At 35.0% G+C, this 23054-nt stretch overlaps 2 protein-coding genes across 3 annotated transcripts; one reads left to right on the forward strand and one right to left on the reverse strand.

Annotated features, from left to right (window-relative positions):
• The first annotated feature begins 296 nt into the window (after positions 1–296).
• Positions 297–3854, forward strand: LOC137927449 (uncharacterized). Of its 2 annotated transcripts, none has more exons than XM_068771261.1 (4): positions 297–537; positions 1293–1470; positions 2586–2780; positions 3602–3854. In XM_068771261.1, exons 1-4 carry the CDS (start codon positions 357–359, stop codon positions 3771–3773), a joined length of 726 nt encoding a protein of 241 aa, XP_068627362.1. In that variant the 5' UTR covers positions 297–356; the 3' UTR covers positions 3774–3854. The 2 variants fall into 2 exon arrangements, with proteins under 2 accessions (XP_068627362.1, XP_068627364.1); XM_068771263.1 differs by having other exon boundaries at positions 1299–1470.
• Positions 3855–4806: 952 nt separating this feature from the next.
• On the reverse strand, positions 4807–22970 carry LOC137927334 (L-dopachrome tautomerase yellow-f2-like). The gene is made up of 9 exons (XM_068771125.1): positions 22819–22970; positions 12741–12839; positions 11744–11920; positions 10666–10782; positions 9278–9451; positions 7581–7759; positions 6849–7032; positions 6016–6118; positions 4807–4904 (listed from the first exon to the last, which is right to left on the reverse strand). The coding sequence occupies exons 1-9, from the start codon at positions 22961–22963 to the stop codon at positions 4838–4840; spliced, it is 1245 nt and encodes a 414-aa protein (XP_068627226.1). The 5' UTR covers positions 22964–22970; the 3' UTR covers positions 4807–4837.
• Positions 22971–23054: the final 84 nt, after the last annotated feature.

Here is a 23054-nt window from a genome sequence, read left to right on the forward strand (position 1 = left end):
TCAAAATATTCCGGCACCACGAATTTTTGTTTTATAATATATAAACGTTGACACGTTCTCACATTAACTCTGTACGGCGAATACAGTATTGGTATAGATATAATTATTGAAATATAAGTTCATAACGCAAGTCAAGGTGTTCGTTTATTTTGGTGCTTTTAACTTTTTTTGCTATATCTAGTAAGCGCCACAATAGCTTTAACTAAACTTTCTCAATAGTCGATATTTTGAAAATCCAATGAATAAATTGAAAGTGTCGATATCGAATTGTCAACTTAAATGATCTTAGTGTAGTGCAGCCCTAGTGTAAATAACGGAAAGTTAGTTTTTAATTCATAAATTAATTTAATTTGAAAATGTCTGGTTTTTATGAATTAAAAGAAGTTAGCAATGCTTTTCTGAAAGATCTGCATCGGATTTCACAAGTGTTTGAAGCAGGAGTCAGCGATAGTTTCGAAGATGGTGTTTTAAAGAAAACTAGGGAGATTACTTTGTTTACATCTAAATTGAGGTTGTTACGATCATATACATCAGTTGGTATGTATTCTTTTTACTTCTTGTATAAACCTAATGTGTCTTTTTAAACCATTCTCATATGACACTAAGTTTAAAAATTTAATTACGATTCGGAATATATATAATATAGAGCTACACAATCAGTAAGCAAAGAGCTACATCATTTTGATTTTAGTAATAAAATGTCCAATGCAGCGCAGGCCTGCCGCACACGATTGGATAGGTCGGTAGGGCCCTGCACTCAGTATTTTCTGACGGCCGTAACAAGGTCGCGTCCTATGCTCCGCTTGCTGGTTCCTGGTGATACATTATTGTTACATACATATCCATATTTGTTTGTGTATCATATTCAGTGTTGTTGCAATTACACTATATTTACATATTTTCACTAATCAGTAATCTCAAAAATCTCAAGTAAAAAAATACTTGTGGAAATTTTTAGTTTATACTTAAATAAAAGCTTTAAAAGACTGAACATATAGCTTATTTTCTGACAATAGATGTGTGGTACACCCTATTCAAAAATAAAGGTTTTGAGAAATAATAAGCAATGTAATAATACCATTGTGTTTTCTAAATTTAGATAGCTATATATTACAATGACTTATCTGTTCCTGACGACTTTGTACTTAAAGGGTGATAGATAAGGTTTAAAGCCTTTTATTGCCAACTGAGATATATATTCACTCCGTTAAAGCTTCTCCACATATAACCAACTACACTGTATGTGTTACAAAAATGAATAATAATTTCAGAAATATAAATCAAATTTTTAGCTACAGATCCAAACCCACAAGGAGACAAGACTGATGATTTAAATAACTATGAGGAAACAGCGGTATGGAATATCATTGAACAGAAAACTGTGAAATCAGTGATGCAAACAGATGCAGTAAATGATCTCCTCACAACACCAAATGAGAGCTTGGATCAGGAGATGTTGGATAAGAAACTGTAAGTGTTGGTAACAGAATTTTCTGATGCTGCAAATGTGAACTATATTATTTTTTGACAATAGGCAATCACACAATTTAATATATAAAAAGAAATTAAACACCTAATTGTAACCAATTCAGCTGTGTGGTATTTAATTGTGGATATAGGAATACCCCAACAGATCTCTAACAGGCCTGGTTAAAAATTGCCTGCAACCAATGTCTTCTGACAAACTTGACAAAATCATTTTTCAACCTTGTTATTGGACATTCTATGCTGTGCATGCCAATTTGTGGTCACAGCTCCAAGATATTAAAACCCCAATGGTCATCAGTTCTTACTATGTTTAGTTATTAGTATTATAGTATAAAGGATTTTTATGTTATAAAACTATTTGGCAATAATGATCCTTAACCTGTCAACTGCCTATTGACATATCTGTCCAAATACCCCAAGTGCATATGGATCAGATCTGCCCGAAATAAAGTAGGTAATGTTATAACAAATCACCATAGAAATACAGTTTGATATCGCTTGCTCTGAATGTGTAATAGACCACAGGATCATAATAAATGATATTTCACTTATCATTTAAAAAAAAATTGTCACTCAACACTCAAAGGCGCCTTGTTACGGCAAACGAAGGGTTAACACCATTGCAGTAAGGATGTTAGTGTAAGTTATTATAAGAAAATTACTAAGTTTGTTGTAGGCTTTTTGTAAGTCTGGGAGTGTGTAAAACACTCTTTTTCATTTAATGTTAATTTTAGTAAAACTCACTATAGTACTTATATAAAAAATAGTGATTGACACATGATAAATATAAGAAATTAAAATAAATGTTCATTTTCAAAAACACTACATATCCTCTATAGATGTGTGTGCATATATATTATAAAGTTTCACAACATATCGTGGTCCTTCCTTTAAATCTGGAAAATCACTCAAACCAACTCAGCCCCTTTCAATGACCCTAAAAAGTTTTCCATGCTGTGGGTGGAAATTTTATGCTGAATCTGTCGGTCCGTGTTCTCCATACCAGAACAGCAGGAGAAAGAGATGAAGATCATGAGACAATACTATGAAAATATATTACAATTTTGTTAAAGTTGTTGTTATTAACATTTTTGCAGAAAAATCAAGGATCAATTAACCAAATACAGCGAGTCAGAAACGGAGCTCCGTCATCTCTATACCTTGCTGAAGGAAAAACAAAACGAACATATAATAGTCCAGTCCAAATGGGACCAGACTCTGAAGAAATTGAGAGACATTAAAGCATCAGCTGAATGCGAAGAAGAATTAGATACAAGTGGCTCGTTGTATCAGTAAGTATGATCTTATTTGTCACAATTTGTTGCATTTTGCAACTTTGAGATTTTTTTGCCTAAAAAGAGGAAAAAAACAAATAAATTGTGTTTTTACATATGCTACTATGTACATGGTAATTTTTTACGGGCAACACTCGTTGAGCTTTTCAAAATATTATTTGCTTACATTGACAGGCGAAGTGAAGCCAACATTTTATTTATACACTTCCAAAGCAGATAAAGGTTTGTGTATATCCACATATGTGATGCTCGCGTTTCAGACCCAAGAAAAACTAACAGCTTAGATTAATAACTGCACTCTATGGGATTCATTAATTTGAAAATGACACCCAAAAATGAATCTTTTCATTGATTGTACACACCAGTAGTACCAAACCAAATCTTTTAGGAAGCTATTACTGTTATTACATCATTATCATATCAGTGGATTGATGCACACTGTAAGGCATAGGCCTCCTGAATGAATGTCACAATGATCAATCTCGCATATCCTGCATCCAGTGACTTCCCGCGACCTTGACCATGTCGTCGTTTTACCTAGTGATGGGCCTCTCACGCTCGTCTACCGGCTCGTGATCACTACTGTAGGACCCTGTCCAGCCCACTGTTACTGTTCTTCTGTGGATCTCATAACTTCTGATTCGATTTCAAAGCGAAGCTCCGAGCATAACCCTTACCATTGCTCCAGGTGATCTTGTGCCATCTTATAAGAACATTTGTAAGTTTCGGATGGTCATCACCACCAACACATTGCTCTTAGACATTCGTTTATATCATAATTACTTATAAATAATCCTTATCTTTGTTTTATTTCACAGAAAGCTTCATACAATAGTGGATAAGTTGGAGCTGATGCGATGGTTATTGTCGAAGCTGGTTATAGCCAGAAGTGATAGGTACGACTGGCTCGCGGATCCTCATGGAAGGTATTCAGCGCTGAAGATGTCCAGGGAAGTAAACACTATTGAGAAGTTTGTAGAGGATGAGTGAAATGTTTCTTGTTTTACTTCTGTTATAGTTTCAAAACTTGAATCATAACTTGACCGCTAACTTAAATGTGTGGGAAAGTTGTCTCAGGTCATAAAGTCCAAAGATATTTTGCCTAAAAACATTTTGTTTACAAATAATAATATTTTGTGTCAGCTTTATGTTCCTTACGAGTTTTAACATTACTTTTTGTTTACACTGTACAGGATGATTAATTATTACTTATTATTACCTATAAAGATAAAGCTAGAGCTTCAATGTGGTGAATGATGAAATGGGTCAAAAAGATTTAGCAATAGCTTCACTACCATTTTTTTCACTAAATAAAATCTAGAAAACGGAATCCAATAATAGATGGCGCTGGCTTTGTTTTAAAATGTATCATGTGTTAATCCGAAACAAAACATTTAGCAAACAAAGTTCAACATCAAAAACTTACAGATTAGTGATATACGTTTTTCAATTTTGTATACAGGATGATAGGAAATACTTTTTAAACCTATTTCACACTGCTCTATATAAAGTCTTGACTTTGAAAATTGTTGCATTAATTTATTTTTGTCATCCAAACAATCAAGCTAATAACTTTTACTTGTAAAAAGTCAAAAGGGATAGATATTAAGCAATAATTGATTTTAATACATAGATCTATTATTATTATGTAATTTATTATTTCTGAAACCATTGATTTTTGCATATGGTGTACTATATATAATTGACAGCAAATGAGCTGAACATTCATCCCGTTAAAACTTTTACACTTATAATTAATAACATCCTGTATAAGGCAGTACACAATGTATATAAAAATAGAAATGCAATATAACATCAATGATGAGTTTTATTTCATGAACAATCTTTTTGCCTTATCCCCTTTCTAGAACCTCCTACAATATAGTTTAATTGTTTGTACTTTAAATCTAGATTTAAATAATAATTATTAAGAAACTGGTTTCTGTAAAACTGTGAACACTAATTCAGAAGCCAGGGACAAATTTCGTACTGATGTTCATAAGAATTAAAATTGTGATAAATAAAAAAAATTGAAAAATAAATATGTATTTCATTCAATAATTGCGTTTAGAGAAACCGTTTTCGCAAACCGTGCCAGCTATCAAATTATTCACGTACCCTCTGAAAATAAAAAGTTGAGTTTAAAAGCACAAATAGCGAATTGGAAGTAACTGAGAATTGGAATTATTATTATTTTTATTTTTGTTACAATGTCCCATTTTAACAACAGGTATAATAGTGTTTATTATGTACAGTTGTAATATTCCTAAATAATTAAATACGTGAACATAATGTGAACATGTTTTCTTATTTTATTATACCCCAACCTAAAGCCTCCACTTATAGAAAAATTGATGTGTTTTATACAAAGAATAAAAATAATTATCAAAAGAAGCAAATTATACTTGTTGTAACAGCTCCTAATAGATAACGGACTGTTTGTATTTAGTGCGACAGAGATAACGCTCTACAAAGCCGAAATTAGCCAATTGTCTATTGTCTCATGTGAAGTTTTTGCTGTTATCCTTGCATCTTTTACAGCTTCATCGGAAACGAGTTCACGGAACGGAGGGGTCCGTGAACTATATATGTCTCTTTCCAAAGGTCGATGTGTAACACGTTTACTACCGGACGTCAAACGATCGCGCGATGTAATTGACTTCTAGCGCCATCTATCGGTGATGCCCAAACTAACGGCATAATATAGTTATAGACTTTATGGATCATTTGGGTATGTCGTGAAATGGTTACTAGGCTGAAATTATGATGTGATCATCATCATTTCAAGCTGGTCTTCCTTTGCTGGGCGTAGGCCTCCCCATAATTTGCCAATGGGCCTGGTTTTTAACCCGGCTTGGGTCTAGAATCTTCCGATACCTGTCCGTGGTCTCTACCACTGGAGTGGTTATATGGAGTTAATAAATACAATAATAAATAAAAACACACTCTTGTCACGGAAACAATAAAGAAATCAAAAGAAAAACTTGAATTAAAGAATAAATAAATAAAGGTCTAGTAAATAGATCTTAATCATTTTCTTAAAAATCACTTAACATCTTTTTCGTAGATAAATGTAAAATTGATCCAGAGATTATGATAGAAGCATATGTCTTATAAGACTTACAATACTTATTTTACTTTCTTGTGTTAAAAGAATGTAGGTCGCGGGGAGGTATTTGGTATCTACAAGCTTAAGGTGTTTGTAAAAAGGAAACGTGGCGTGTTGCTATACCTGTATATGTAGAAGTTATATTCGTTGGTGTCGAGCATGGAGTATCCGAATCTGGGAAGTGTATTCGCCATAACCCACACCTCGTCGCCGGTCACGTGAAGATCTAGGGGAAATTAAATATTAAACTTTAAATGTTTTAATTAGAATTTTATTTCACAGTACTATCATTGTCATCATGGCAGACGATAGACGCCCACAACAGGGCATAGACTTCCCAAAAGATTGCCACGATTGCCGGCATTACACTGCCTGTATTCAGCGATTTCTTGCATCCTTCACTTCGTCGTCGGATCATCTACTTCCGAACCTTTCGGCTAAAATGGCAGTCGATTGCACATATCCAAGTATTTTAAATTAAACGATGATTTTACCGGATAGCTTAACATGATTGTAGTTACCATCAAATTGGATTCTTCTGGTATAACTGTCTTGGTGAAGAAAAGTGATTCAAAATGAAAAATTATCATGGCACCCGATAGACGCCCACTGCATAGACCCACGCCAGAGGTCACCACGACATCCCGCGACCATGAATATATCGATCCATGTAAGGTGAGCGTGTTTTAGAACGCACCCAAACTCATTATTAGAACGCATCTGTTTTTCTACTCTCTCTTTTGACTCTGTGTTTATCTGTGTCTGCACTGCACTACCACTGTAGTAATAAAAGATTTATTGTAACTCAGACTGAGTTTGTACATTTAATTTTACGTTTAAACCATCCGTCACGTGTTTTCATACATTGGATTACCTACTACTGTACGTGGGGCCTGTACCAACAACTAGTCCTCAAGAGTACCTAATTGAAAGTAACTTGAATAAATAATGATCACCTGAAGGATAGCTCATCAGCTGACGATCCTGGGCGAGTATCACGACGTTGTTAGGCGTCAGCACCTGGCCAGTACCCCAGCACGACACAGAGTCCCTGCCGATCTCTGCGAAGAACACTGTCCGTGTCCCGGCGTGGTAACCGTGCATTGTTGACTGACTATCTTGCCCACGGTCACCCACTTTCTATAATAATATGTCTATGAATTATTTATGTAGAGGTTCTTCACTGCTGATAGATTTATATATAACACAGTTTAAATATTAATAGGTAAACTTTGTCAGCTATGATGGACACGTCATTATCATTTTAAATTAAAAACATTACGAATTAAAAAAAAAACCAGACAGTGTGTATATATATTATGTGATATTCTTAATAGGATACAAATGTAAGTGTTGGTAAGACCACAACGGAAAGAAGTAAACAAACTCTTAACAATTGATATTTATGGTGCAGGATTCCATTAGGTTTTACTAAGTTTTTGTTAGTCTCATTGATGTTATTCTTACGAAAAAATAATGCGTAATTAACACACGGTATTCACCTCTTTTCTTTCTTAAAATTCACCAGGTTGTCTGATTGTAATGGTTATCAAATATAAATGACAAAGCTTGTTAAAAAGTTGACAGTAGCCTTTTGATAGATGGTGGTTGACTGCAGCGGTGTTTTTTGTAAGGTTACGGGGACGAAAGTTTTATCAAACTGTTCTCATATAAAAAAAGATTCTTACAGAAAACTTTCTCCAGAAATCACTATCCTGGCCGGCCGTTTTATTCTTGAGTACACATGTGGACACCGAGAACTCTTCAAAACTTGCGAGGGGATGGAAATATGCTGTTCTGCAGTTATCAGCGCCGGATTCCGTTAGAGTAAGGCTGAAGATGCCGTCGCTCCACTGGAAGCTTTGACCTTGAAAACGATATTTAACTCTGCATAATAAAATTATTATGAATATTTTTACATTAAAAACTGTATACTTTGTTATTGATTTTAATTGTAAAAGTTTTGTAGCAGTGAAACTAACTTATTTATCAGCTATAAATCTTTTATGTCTATTTACAATCATTCTGTATAAAGTGATAGATTACTTTGAAATATGTTAGATTAATTTATTTTTCTTTTGTAATGCGAAAGGCTAATAACTTTGGCAATAAAATGACTGCATGGGCAGAGAGTAAATAATAATTTAATATGTAGTGATCGCGGGAAGTAGCTAAAAGTGGACAGCGTCTTATATATGATATCTCTGTGTTTGGCACTAAACGGTGTAACATAACTCCTGAAGATGCCCCGTGGAGGGGTGAAACACGTGTCGAGTGATTTGACGGTGGCAGTTGTGTAATTCGCATTGTTTGCCGCATACGCATTTATCAGCGGGCTGGCGGGCGGTGTACTTTGTTGCACGACTACCACTGCATGTGCGGAAGTGGCTAAATATTGGTTCTTTTCTTACTTAGGATGGACTTCCGCAAGGTAACGCCTGATTCCATTAGATTATTTCTATATTACGGTGAAGTACCATACATTGAGTGAGGACAAATATACAATCATACATTTACATATTTATATTACATAACTATATTAAATAGATAAGATGTTGTTGATGTTTTAGACTTTTTACAAGTAGACAGTTTTCATCTGAAACGATGATGTTAGTTATTTTTTACATTAAAGTTGTCAATAAATCAATTGTTTTCCTTCAACGTAGTATGCTCAAGTTGAAATAAACCATTCTTAAGATGTTAACACATGAAAGCACACCACAACACCCGTTCTTAGGGGGTGGCCGCCCGCTTTCTAGCCGCGAACAGCGTGGGTGAACCGAAGTTGGATCCGAGCCGCATACACAACATCAACACTACACAGCTCTACTCGGGTAGAGCGGTTTACTATGTGCAAATGTCATCGTACAACTGAAATGCATCTGTCCAGCTGTTTCCTGTTTTATTTTCAAGTTCACGGACCCCTCCTCCGTGAACTCAGTTCCGATGAAGCTGTAAAAGCCTCCGGGCTAACAGCATCAACTTCAACCGAAACCAAGCAAGCTATGAAAATATTGTCACATGGTGTTTTTTATTGTAACCTCATTTTTAGATGGTGAAGATGATTGAAAAAAGAAGCCATATAGTTATCACTTCTGTGTTGTCAAGTTTAAAAATATGTGTGTGACATATTATATTATACACTACAAATTAATGTTATGGGGTATATTGTATAACTTAAACTTTATTTTTAAACCAAAATATACCACCGTTTTGCTTAACTATGAGTATAAGTCCCTCCCAAAGATCGTCACGATAACCCGACTTGCATTGCCCGCATTCAGCCACTGTCTTCGTCGGCTGGCCCAGTGGTGGGCTTACCCATGATGTACGCCCATAGCTACTTCAGACGAACAAGTCTTTATGAACTTAAGAAAACACTTACCAGCAATTCTAAAATTTCCAGCGGTTGGTGAGAGATAGAAATAGTTGTGATTTAGACGCCAACTGTCTCTCTCTCGCAGCGAGAACACTATGAGCCCGAAGGTTGTGAGGTCTGGTACGTAAGCGAATGCGTTGGCGCAGTCGTCTCCGATGTCCACCGTTATCGAAGCGAGACCTGAAAACAAATTTTAACCCTTAACTTGGCAGTTTTTTTTTAAATATTACATTAATATTCATACCACTTGACTTTTAAGACCCAAGGATGCCAACAGAAAAAACTGAACAAGCGTTCGAAAATTAAGAAATTACCTAAACATTCACATGCAAATGATTACTTTGCGTACAAAATTGATGCCACTATTTTTTTTTAATTCTGATGTATCTCTACAGATACATTATTAAGAAAATGGTTAAAAATAGAGAGGTCTATCATAAATGAAAGAAAGCAATGTTGTGTGAAGTAAACCGCGTGGCTGTTCCCTACGGAACATTTGTTTAGGAGTTAAGAACTTAAAGCTTCTAAGGAGTAGATAATTTGTTCATTCTGACTGAATCTAAATATTATTGTGCCAAGCAAACCTAAGGGTTTTTCAACTAATCTTTAGGTGTTGCAAATTTTGAACGTCAATTAAACTTTCGTTTAGCTGTTCTGCAATTGTCAGCGCCGGATTCCGTCAGAGTAAGGCTGAAGATGCCGTCGCTCCACTGGAAGCTCTGACCTTGAAAACGATATTTTACTTTGCATAATAAAATTATTATGAATGTTTTTACATTAAAACTGTATACTTTGTTATTGATTTTAATTGTAAAAGTTTTGTAGCAGTGAAACTAAATTATTTGTCAACTATAAATCTTTTATGTCTGTTTCCAATCCTAGTGATTGATCACTTTATATATAAATAAAAATAAATATGTTTAATTTATTTATTTTTCTTTTGTAATGCGAAAGGCTAATACCTTTTGGCAATAAAAAATCTGCATGGGCAGAAAGTAAATAATAATTTAATATGTAATGATCGCGGGAAGTAGCTAGAAGTGGACAACGTCTATGATATGATATCTCTGTGTTTGGCACTAATCGGTGTAACATAACTCCTTAAGATGCCCCGTGGAGGGGTGAAACACGTGTTGAGTGATTTGATGGTTGAAGTTGTGTAATTCGCATTGTTTGCCGCACGCGCATTTATCAGCGGGCTGGCGGGCGCTGCACTTCATTGCACGACTATTGCTGCATAGCGGAAGTAGCTATATATTAGTCCCTTTCTTAGAATGTGTTTATGATTGGTGAACCGTGTTATTGCGAAGTCATGAAAAAAAGAGTTGGGTACATAACTTTATTTAGATTAAATAAAATAATTCTCTTTTAAATTTTTTGGCGAAATAACTCACCCGTCGGCGTGTTGGCTGCTGGTATGTCTGACTCCTTGAACTGGTATCTCAGTATTTGTTTATCTGTACTTAGATCGTATACAACGATCGCTGGTGCCTGGACTTGCTGAGGAGCATCTGTAAAAAGAAGCTGTTTCAGGATGTGGTATGGTATTTTATTTTTTATTAATTCTAATTTGTAGTAATATTTGTTCTCTTACTAAGCGCAGACAGTTGGGAGAGGGTTGCCGCTATTTGATACGGATCTTTCTTCTCGCAGCTGCGAGGCACGACAGCGTTTTTTTAATTTTTTACAATTATTCTTACACAATTTTCTCTTATGGGTAAATACAGCTAAAATTTATACATATTAACAATACAATTTGGAATACTCAATTATATATTAGTTGCTATATTATTTTAATTCAAGTCGCTGCCCAAGCGCTACAGACCGTTATGGTATTTTAATATGCTCAAAGTCGCTGAATAATTTTTCTATGAGATCTAGCACAAAATTTGGAGATCCGTAGACGAAAGAATATAATTGACATATCCCAGCGGTTTATAAGTTTTAATAGCAGTAGGTAGGCAACACATAGAACAGATGGCCGCTGGTGCTTCGAGGTTCTGGAAAGGAGATCACAGGCCAGCAAGCGGTGAAACGTAACAAAAGGTTGATAGAAGACCTCGTCAAAGTCATCGGAAGACGCTGATGATAAGTCGCTACTAAGCATTTTTATAGCAAATCAATAGGGAAGACCTCTGCCCAACAGTGGAGGTCGATCGGTTAAAATGTTGATGATAAATACCGCTTTATATCAAGACCTTACTACATATGACTCGTCATTAAATTGTATCCAACTTTGTTATAATTTTGTTGAAAATTTCTTGAATTTCTTCCTTGAATATACTTTTGAATAAATGATATAAAAATATCAGAATATTTTCCATTTATTGAAGACTATTCGAAGCAGCTATCATTTAAGTTTTAATTTTCCTATAGCCTGCTTTGGGTTTCTAGAAGATTGAATCAAGAAAATTACCTGATGTTTAATTAATAATTAACCTTTCGTCTGAGCTGATAGAATATAAAATATACCTGGAATTTCTAGCAGGCCAGTGTCAACCATCCAGAGTCTACCGCATTCGTCAGCTCGGGTCCTGTATACGGAGGTGAGGTCCCTGGACTGCCCCAGGCTTGGGTACGGGCGGAGAGATGGGGATCGTGTGTTGGAATCTGTCTTCATGTTTATGTAGTTAAGGGTTGAGGGTATTCCTGGTAACAGATTATGGTACAAGTTTCTATTTTGAATAAACGCTTTATGGAATTGATCAACAATTATTTTGTTATAATAAACACGATTTTTTATGTGCAAAAAAGAGATATTCGTGCAGTTTATAATTCGAGTCGTAATGTATTTTAAACAGAAATATTCAAGAAAATAAAATTAAATTTATTTGTTTATTTTTATATATTATGAGTTTCTTTAGCCTATTCTTCGCAGTCATTTTTAAATGAACAGTTTTGTTAGTTAAAGAACTTTTGAACTTGAATATGTAAAGATAATATTATGCGTACACGATGCCGTTGTCTGTTATTGCGTTATAATGGGATATGTTTGCGGCTCACGTAGCATTTCTAAAATTGAATTTATTCTATCGACTTTCATCAATATTTTGTTATAAAATTAATTATGATAGGATGGTGGTACTTGCTAAACCCAAACAATAATAACCACAGATCTTAACTTAGTGATATATATATATACTATTAGAAAGCCACGTACGTATTATAAATAGGCTTGCATCGAAAAAAACGTTGCCAAATTTACAATTTAAAAGTATATTCGTTTATTAATTTTTTCTGATTTATTTTTATTTTGCATTAAAATTTGTAGATTTGTAGATTGAATTTATTGATAGTATCACATTATGTGCGGCTCGCTAAAAATTTTAAAATGTAAATCAGAGCGTTGATAAAAAAGGTTGCTCACCCCTGGTTTAACAGATCAGATAGCACATTAGTGACTTCACCAATGCGTCAAAAATCCGGATTAGGATTTTGTTGTGAAGTCAAGTAAATTTTTGAATATTACCATGTCGTCTCCTGGGTACGGTGACGAAAAGACGCTCGCCAACCAGTTCCACACCCATCGGCACGTTGTTGTACTGCACGAAGAACCTCCCTTCTTCATCTGGAATTTAAGTGTAAATATCTGTACTAAATAAGATTGTTGATTGTTGAAAAGATTGCTATAACACCTTTATAATATCACTTCCTCAGTTTACTGCAATCATGGGTCGCGGATTCGATACCAGAGATGATTGACACTTTGTCCAATAATTATATAGGATTGTAATAGGTTGTCAAATATCTCCCTTCCGCCTTTTTGTCTTTTGAATTTCGCGGCTATGTACAAAGCGCTACAGAGCTCGTATCTGGCAATACTATACATAATTTTAAAGGTCTTGACATAACCAACAAAACGACGCTATGCATGATTAGTTTGGATATTGCGTTCAACAGTTATAGACGTGTAAACATGGAGTTCACTAACGCCGAAATTCGCGCTATTTTAAAGTTTTCCTTCGTTAAAGGCAAATCCGCTAGAGAAACGTTCCGTGAGATTAATGGTGTTTTGGGGGATGGTACTCTATCACTTCGAACCGCGGAGGAATGGTTTCGACGATTCAGAGCCGGCGAAAACGACACCATGGATAAGCCAGCCGGCGGAAGACCTGTGACGACAAATACCGATCAAATCATGGACTACATCGAGTTAGACCGGCATGTGACATCTCGTGACATCGCCCAGGAGATGGGAGTTAGTCACCAAACCATTTTAAACCATCTGCAGAAGGCTGGATACAAAAAAAGCTTGATGTTTGGGTGCCGCATGATTTGACGCAAAAGAATCAACGCCTGCGATATGCCGCTGAAACGGAACGAACTCGACCCATTCTTGAAGCGGATGGTGACTGGCGACGAAAAATGGATCACATACGACAATATCAAGCGAAAACGGTCGTGGTCGAAGGCCGGTGAATCGTCCCAAACAGTGACCAAGCCGGGATTGACGGCCAGGAAGTTTTTGCTGTGTGTTTGGTGGGATTGGAAGGGAATCATCCACTATGAGCTGCTCCCATATGGCCAGACGCTTAATTCTACCATCTTCTGCGAACAACTGGACCGCTTGAAGCAGGCGATCGACCAGAAGCGTCCAGAATTGGCCAACAGGAGGTTGTAGTGTTCCACCAGGACAACGCCAGACCACACACTTCGTTGATGACTCGTCAGAAGCTACGGGAGCTCGGATGGGAGGTTTTATCACATCCACCATATAGCCCGGACATAGCGCCAAGTGATTACCAAGTGAAGTGATTACATTATGAAGTTGCCGTCTAGATGGAAACAGATTATCGGACAAAACGGCGCATATTTGAACTAAATCCGATCACTGTAACACTTTTTATAAAGCATTGAATAAAGAGCAAAAAAGCGGAAGGGAGATATTTGACAACCTGTTAATTGCACACAAATAAGTCTCCAGAGGATGAGCAGCAGCGTCCTCTGCGTACCATAATACCACACTGCGATCGCCAACCCGCCTGTCAAGTGTGGTAAATATGGTATATCTCTCCCATAGATATCTTGGTAAGACGTTTCTCAAGTGCATGGTTGCACAGACTTATTAAGACTAGGGGCCACTCGGGCAAATCATGAACTGATGGCGGGCCGGCCGCCAGAAGTATAGGTAATTAAATTTTTTTGGTTTTATTCTGGAATAGAATTCAATATTTTTCGAATGTACGAAAGTATTATTTTTGCTGTCGGCGGGCCACCAGTATTCGACCGGCGGGCCGCGTTCTGTGCATCCATGCTCTAGTGGCACTTGCAGATTCTGAGGTTCGAAGTGGCAGGGCGTAGAAGGCGCTTAGTTTATGACTTTTGAGGTAACGAAGCTAAAGTTTAAGACTTGACCATTATATTTCTTTTGCATTTTATAAATAACCAAGAAGGATTTAATGATATTACACCTAAAACTTGCTTTAAACCATTGTTTAAGTCTTAAAATAATTAATCAAAATTATCAATTAAATTGTTTTTTTTAATATTTTTTTTTTATTTTTCACCAAGAAACGTATTCCCTGTAATCCCATATAAATTAGCATTCCGTATTCACGGTTTCTGTATTAGCTGAATATTTATAAAACACCCCCGAATAAAGGGGTTCTACTGTATTTAATGAAAGTTTTTTTTTTAAATGTTTTTTTTTTTTCAATTGATATCCCATAGTTAATATTTAGTAAATATACGATTTTTACTTTTTGCTGACTTTGAAAGTGGTGTAAGTACTTATAAAGACAATAAAAGTTTTAATTTTTGTTAATCACATTAAAATATTGTAAACATTAATTTAAACAACATTATAAATTTAAATCAATTATTGTTATTTTTCATTATAAATTTAATATTTAAATAACATATAATGAGCACTTTTACATATTCCAATTTTTTTCAAACTATATAAATGTACACCCTTGAATATCTCCATATAATATAAAATGAACTCACATCATTTTAAAAGAAAACGAATCAAATGTCTTATATTTGTCATAAATCTTAATTTCTGGAATCCTTTTTACAAGAAAAGTTCAAGAGGTAGATGTCACCACTGCAAAAGATAGAGTAATGACGTCATAAAAGTTTTAGAAAATTTACGGTAAAGGTCAGAGATAGAGAATTCTGAAATAAGACGAAAGACGCTTATGATCCTTCAGGAGACTTACATTTAATTTATTTAACCTAACCATAATAAAAACATAAAATACCAAATTATTGTAAAAAAATACTTGTCATAACATTTAATGTTGTAATGTGGAAAAACGTTTATTGAATAATTAACATAATTTGTGCCCGGAAAATGAATAATGCGCCTACGAGCGGTTGCGCATCGTTCCCTGGTTTAAATCCGACTCCCCGAGAACTGCAACGGCCGCGGGCGCACGTGCTGCGCCTTGGCTACCTGCCAGGCGCAAGCAAGAGCGCGTATAGTGCACGCCGTGCGAGTGAGCGAGACGAGTGGGCGAGACGAGCAAATGGTTGAGCGTTGTGACGACGTCCGCGGGAACTTTCACATATGGCGGCTTTTTATGTAGCAATATTATTACAATGTATAATTATTTGTTTGTTCCTCAAATAAATTAAATAAATATCTCTGGTGAAAAGACATCGCATGGTTCACTACAGTTACTTGCTCCTAGATGAAATGTTCTATTTTAACACGTTCACTGCGGGCCCAATTTTGAAGAACTTTCAGCTGGTGCGGTAGAGGTCGAATCAGCCTCAAGCTGAACTTCCTAGTAGTGCGGTTGAGGCCTTTTCTGCCTCATGTTTCGGTTGAATGTAAACAGCCGCCGCACTAGAGAGAAAACACGAGTTTTACGCGCCGCACCAGTGCAAAGTCTACCATGAGGCTGAATCGGCCTCAAGCCGCAGTGAACGTGTTAAATAGAAACACAGCTATACTTAGGGGGCGGCCAGCTCCCTAGCTGCGAACAGCGTGGGCGAACCGAGGTTGGATCCGGATCCATCCTTGGCTCGCCTGTGGTCCACGCTGCCGTCCCAAGCCACATACACAACATCAACACTACACAGCTCTACCCGAGTAGAGTGGTTTACTATGCGAATGTCATCTTTCCAGCTTCTATTTTATTTTTAAGTTCTCTCTGAACTCAGTTCTGATGAAGCTATAAAAGCCCCCAAACTAACAGCATTAATTTAAACGGAAATCAAGCAAGCAAATAGAGACACTTCGACTTACCAGCTGGCCTTGGCGTGGATGTATCGCCTTTGGTCGGATCTGGAAAAAAAATTATTGTAGAAGAAAAAATATTTTTTTTTATTTCTAAACCAAATTGGTGGATCTGGCAAAAAGAAAATTTTATTGCATAAGAACAAATAACCTTTTTAATTTTCAAACCAAAATTGATAAAATTTGTTATAAGTGATAAAGTTTTAAAGGCATTAGTGAATGTATAGTTTTCATTTGTATGCAATAATATCTTTTCATTTAATTATGATTTGAAAACGAGCTATTCAAGTGGCGGAGGCTTTGATCGGCTTTCTAAAAAGCCTTGAAGTTTTTATATCTATTTCCAACCACCCCATATAAAGTGATCACTCTCTAACTTGAAATATTTACATAAGAAGACCAAGAAGATATATAATATATAGAAGAGAGATATATGCCTTGCAGTGAACGTTTATTAGTGTTTATGATGATATAATAATCCTAATTTTAAAGACTATTCTTACTATATTACTTACGGGTGTACTATATATTAATTTACAACAAATAACATATTTCGAGCAATGGAAGAAGAAGCAGCTATAGAAAATTGGGATTTGCAATCATAGGCCTCGCGTTCGATTCTCGATATTCAATCATATTTAATTTACACTGTGCATTAATTATGTTGGATTGTCACTGATATTTATTGGAATCAAGCGTTACCTTGAGGAAGTCCATCCTAAGTAAGAAAGGACCAATATTTAGCCACTTCCGCACATGCAGTAGTAGTCATCATGCAGTAGTAACTTTAAAATTGTTTTATCCTGTCTTCTAATGTACACATTTCACTATATTATAAATTATCCGATGTGTATAATGATATGGATATATTAAAAAAATAATTTAATTATTCTACTGTACTACCGTGTTCTTAGTCATCACCTACAGCAGTGTTTCTCAACATGGAACCAACGCCCCACAGGGGGCAATTTGATTATTGAGAGGAGCAATTCAATAGTGGACTTGACCGGAGTTTAAGCCTTTCGCTTTAATACAATATATATATATATATATTCACATATATATATATTTATATATATATGTGTTACATACGGGGGCAAGAATTTTAGAAATAAAAATAACAAGATAGATACACTGAGTAATTTTTCTACTTTGGTTTAGTTAACTACAAGTTAAATGAACCTTTTCTATACAATCTTTATTAATAAAAATTAAAACAATGAAGTAGTTAAAAAATGTAAAATCTTTGTATATATTATAATTATGAACGCACCTTGGTTCCATGGATTCGCATTGTCTTGTTGATCTCGAAATACGAAGTCGGTTTCGCCTTTCTTTCTGGCACCGGAAATAACGTCTTCGAATTGATCTTGAAGGACTGTGGAGATATTTTTTTATATTTTGGAGTAACAATTATTACTTTATCACCGTTATCATTAAACCAAACTTGTCTATTCCTGGTTATAGGCCTGCTATTATATTTTTCGTCGCTTCCTCGTGACTAATGGTCGCGTAATTTTGTAAAAGTATATAGAACCGTGCACGCTGCTGTTACACGGTTTTGATATTGCGTCAGTCTTGCGCGGTGACCATCTTCTGGCCCTTTTACCCTCCATACTGGACGAAATACACGAGGGCATCATTATACTTCGAGTGCAGTATAATGACGCTTTTCGTATAATTATGAAAAAACCCAGGAGCTGCAGTGCCAAGAACATGTTTTTTTTTTGTTCAAAATGGTCCTCGCTGTTGGGGACCTCTCGTTCCCTCGTGTGGGACAGGGACTTTTTAATTCTAGTAATTTATTCATATTTTTTATTATTATCATTCTTCTCTTTCATGTGTCATCTTATCTGTCGTACTGTTTCTTTCGTTCTACAATTTTCCCAGTATTTCTCTTTCATTCGATTAGCCATACATCCATCCTCAACCACTACATTCTAGGTTTCCTTACTATTTTATTTTGCAACATTACATTTATTATTTAAATATTTAACACGTATTTTCTTTGTAATTATCATCTTATATTATACTATTTATTGCACTATTTTTGGTACTACTATATTCCTTTTATTTCTATATTTTAGTGTTTGTTTTATTTTTACCTATTGCATTTATCACCACTCAAGGACATGTTTGCGGACGCGATCAAGGGCGGACGCCAGGGTCCTAAATTGCTGGGCAATCTTTCAATGTCGATCAGCTAGCGTATGAGAGAGGCTATATAACAGTAGTGATAACATTTTAACTGTGGCCGCGCGTGAGGTGTAAGAAAATGCTTTCTATCATCACTGTATACATCTACACAGGATTGTGAATGACAAATAACCACTACTATTTATGTTATTTATTTATTCAATGATGTAGCATTATTTTGTATTTAGTTTAAACAGGACCTAGACCTAAACCTATTTTTAATTTAATAATATTTATAATTTCTGATAATAATTTAAATAACAACATGGATCACAATTGTATCTCAAATATGAGAAGCTTCTTGAAATAAAAACTATTTATTTATTTCCGACATCTGTTACCTTCTCTAGATTATCCGAACACCGGCGTACAAAATGGTCGAAATAATAAAGCATTCTATAGGTACTAATCAGTTTAAAAAAAAACAGATTTACCGGTGTACATTACCGGTTGGAAGGACTCCGGTCTGTCCGTGAGACAGAATTTAGTAAAGTCATAGAGGCCAGAAACATCGCTTCCGTAGTGAGCGACGAAAAGAGTGTCTCTGTAAGCCTAAGATTTTGCAAGAAAATTATTCAGAGTTCAATGCATGTATAAGATTGGGATTGACTTTAGTGAACTGTATTTAATTAAAAGGTCTTGGTCCAGATAATGAATTAATTTATTAAGAATTAATTTTACAAGGAAGCGAAAATACGTGTGCTCGGTAGCGGTAGGGAGCAGAGAGAGAGCACAGATAAAAACATATTTTACAGATTCGCCAAACCATAGATAAAATCTTAACTATAACATTTTTTGTTGGTACCATTGCTAACAATACATAGAAATAAGATCTAGTTACGTAAACAGGAATGAGTAAGACATCACACAGTAAAACCTACTGTGACAAAATTGTGTAAAATTATAATTTAAAATAAAAAGATAAGGTAACAGACGCTATGATATAATGTAAAATGATTTAAAAAAATAAAAAGGTATGTGTGACGTTAGAAATTATGGTGAGGGATGAATTGAGATGTAGGAGCGATATCTAAAAATGTAAAAAATGTTAGAATTTGTAAAGCAAGAAAGATGCAGAACAGAAGAAGAAATTGTAAGAATAGAAGGAGACAATAAAATTAAAATTATTAAACCTCTGTAAACCCCTTTACAGTCTCATTCCACTTGTAATGGTGAACGAGAGGTTCCCAGAAACTTGGACAAAATAACTAAAAAAGACCGGCTGAAAGCGGCTTGCATCCAGAATCTTCTGATGATCTGCATAAGGTCTTCTGTTCACCATGTAGGTGGATATCCTATCCGTGGTCTCTAATACAGAACCGTTAGGCATTAGCAGCCAAGTGGCGTGCCCAATGCCAGTTCAAATTGCTAATACAGAATGTGTGACCTCCACAACTCATATGTTAGTGATATTGATATATACTCGTGCTCTCTCGTATCTATTAAAAGACAATTTCGTTCGAAATTATTGAGTACATACAATACAATTTAAACCATAATATTTGATCCGTTTTTAGTAATGTTTTTAGTAATGTTTTTACATTGTTTGAATGTAAATCATTATATTTTCTCAGTGAGATAGTTATAAGGTGACAGTTGTAACTAATTTTATATTTATAAGCTTCTAAGTTTGTACTTTCTTACTGCCTTTTGTTACTGTTTATCTCCAATAAAGTAAATAAATAAATAATAAAAAAGATAAATCTAGTATATCAGCTATTCTAAAGAGGCACTTAATAAATAAGTTACTTCTTAAATTGCAATATTAGTTCAGAAACAATAAGTTTTGTTAAATTTGTTCCAAAAAACGACATAGATACACCATGCAACTAAATGAAAATTAGCATTTTTATCGACACAAATTTCATAGATGGCCAGTATTAATAAAAAAGTAAATAAAACATCGTCATCGCTAAATTGCTATCTAAGCCGCAGATCAATGCGGTCATTACACAGAACTGAACAAACACGAGTAGGATCATTTCCGCGAAGATGGACGCTTTGAGGAATATGGCATATCTCGTGACGAGTTTGACCTTGGCTATTTGTACATTGCGGTGCAAATTGTAAGATACAAATAGATTATGATGTTCCAGTGTTTACGTTGGATGTACTATTTCTTAATTTTAAAACTACAGTACAAAAATAATTTATAAAGTACGCCAGAAACACGACAAATAAGAAGGAATGTTTAGTCTGAAAATTTTATTGTTCCGATAATAAACACCAAAATTGACAGTCATCATTTTAACGAACACTTCCGAACATTTCCGAACATATCCGAACGAAAGCGACCTGCTTCCAGAACATTCCGACAATTTTTTTTATTAATTCTATTTTGTATCCCTAGTGTTTTTTTTAAATATTTTGTTTTCGCTTTTATTAAACGCAGACAGTTGGGAGAGGGTTGCCGCTATTTGATACGGATCTTTCTTCTCCCAGCTGCGAGGCACGACAGCGTTTTATAATTTTTTTAATATTTCTTACACAATTTTCTCTTATGGATAAATACAGCTAAAATTTACACATATTAACGATACAATTTGGAAGTTTTACTCAATTATATATTAGTTGTTACATTATTTTATTTCAAATCGCTGCCCAAGCGCTACAGACCGTTAAATGCCTTGAGATTTAGGACAATGTGCCGGGCCAACTCATTAAACGATTCTGCAGTAGATTTTTTCTTGAGATGGTCCGGTAAATTCCGACAAATTAACAAGATCATTTGTTTATCTTATGCGTGGACGTTTTATTCTGCGTTTGCCAGTCGACGGTCTCCACTATAAAACCATAAGACCTGGTTGAATTCTGAGCGCTATGTATTTTTTTCTTCATCTACGGATTTAACTCCTAATTCAATCTCGTAAAATATCATGACAATCATCCTCTCTATCGGTCATAGGGAGATTGTGGGCTTGCCGAACAGATCCAAAGTTAAAGACCAAGTTTCACTGCTATTCATCACCGGTAACACAGATTGGTTTTAGTCTGTGATGTAAAATAGAAAGTGATTCAGATTTTTTGATTATGCTATAAAATTAAATAGAGTTAAAAAAATACTACGTATGTGCATAGGCATTATCATTTTTTTTACAATTGTCATCCCTAACTACAATCTTTTGCGCCTTTCATTTGCTTATAAAACGGTAGAAAACTCTTTCAATCACCTCTATAACGAGTGTTATAAAGGATGATCGGTTATAGGTATAAAGGATTTTAAGTTGTAATGAAACATTAATATATTTTTGGTATTATAATGCAATAGGCCAGTAACATCTTCAGCACAGACTACAGGGACTATTACAGACACAATTATTTTCAATTCGAATTTTGAAATTTCTTTTTTTAAATGTATTATCATCACGTCATTTATTATCTGTGAAACCATTAAATAATTCACAGCGTTTGAGACAATTATTCTATGTGCATCCTTATCCAAAATCAAAAAACTCAGATATAATAAATAATAATATATAATTGTTGACAATAGTACCAACAAAAAATGTTTTAGTTAAGATTTTATCTGTGGTTTGGCGAATCGGTAAAATATGTTTTTATCTGTGCCCTCTCTGCTCCTTACCGCCACCGAGCACACGTGTTTTCCCTTCTTTGTAAAATTAATTCTTAATAAATTAATTCATTCTCTGGACAAAGGCCTTCTAATTAAATACAGTCCACTAAAGTCAATCCCAATCTTATACAATAATAAGAAAAAACCATTTGCAGAACTCTTATAGCTACGTATTAAAATTAATTATTATTTACTATTTATATTTACGAAATTATTGGCCGTTTCACAGAGTTTATACAGGTGATTAAAGCATTTATATCCAATCACCCTGTATTAACCCTTTCCACTCCAAGGCTGTTATGTAGCATCGATAAATTTTAAATGAATTATAGTATCTTGCGATTCTAGAATATGTTTCATTCATTCGTGATTCAAACATTTTAGTAACAAAAATCTTTCCTGTTTTAAAATTTTCCGCAAAAAGAAGTGTTACACCATGTCGAGTATCACTCGACAGTGGAGCTTGTGGAACAAAATCAGTGTCGAGTGACACTCGACATTGGAGTGGAAAAGGTTAACTTTGTAAAAATACTTTTTCCTGTCTATATATGGCAGAAATGAACATCACTAGTCCAAAGGTTCCCTTACCGATTTGTCCATCGATGTTGTAGGTGAGCTGTTTCCAAGCGAACACCTCCTGGAACTTCCCCAAACTTCTTCGCTGCGACTGTACACTTGCGCTCAAAAGCAAAACCGATAAACACGTCAAACCATTATCGGTTTTTATCAGCATTTTTGAATCTGGCTGCAAAGAAATTAGTATTAAAAAAAAACATAAATAATGCATTGAATATAAAGTAAAAAGCAAACTACACCTATATTAG

The sequence above is a fragment of the Battus philenor genome, unplaced genomic scaffold (genome assembly GCF_028537555.1).
Source record: "Battus philenor isolate CCGP_79_NKW_IND1 unplaced genomic scaffold, ilBatPhil1.0.hap1 SCAF_30, whole genome shotgun sequence".
Classification (NCBI taxonomy): Eukaryota; Metazoa; Arthropoda; class Insecta; order Lepidoptera; family Papilionidae; genus Battus; species Battus philenor.

What these genes read in the sequence shown, in the direction of transcription:
- LOC137927449 (XM_068771261.1), top strand. Translation starts at nt 357, where the DNA reads ATGTCTGGTTTTTATGAATTAAAAGAAGTTAGCAATGCTTTTCTGAAA. An exon ending in ACGATCATATACATCAGTTG is followed by an intron (nt 538 to 1,292) that starts GTATGTATTCTT and finishes TCAAATTTTTAG; the next exon opens with CTACAGATCCAAACCCACAA. An exon ending in GAGATGTTGGATAAGAAACT is followed by an intron (nt 1,471 to 2,585) that starts GTAAGTGTTGGT and finishes ACATTTTTGCAG; the next exon opens with AAAAATCAAGGATCAATTAA.
- LOC137927334 (XM_068771125.1), bottom strand. Translation starts at nt 22,963, where the DNA reads ATGCTGATAAAAACCGATAATGGTTTGACGTGTTTATCGGTTTTGCTT. An exon ending in TGGCCTGCTAGAAATTCCAG is followed by an intron (nt 10,783 to 11,743) that starts GTATATTTTATA and finishes TTCTTTTTACAG; the next exon opens with ATGCTCCTCAGCAAGTCCAG. An exon ending in ATTTCTGGAGAAAGTTTTCT is followed by an intron (nt 7,033 to 7,580) that starts GTAAGAATCTTT and finishes ATATTATTATAG; the next exon opens with AAAGTGGGTGACCGTGGGCA.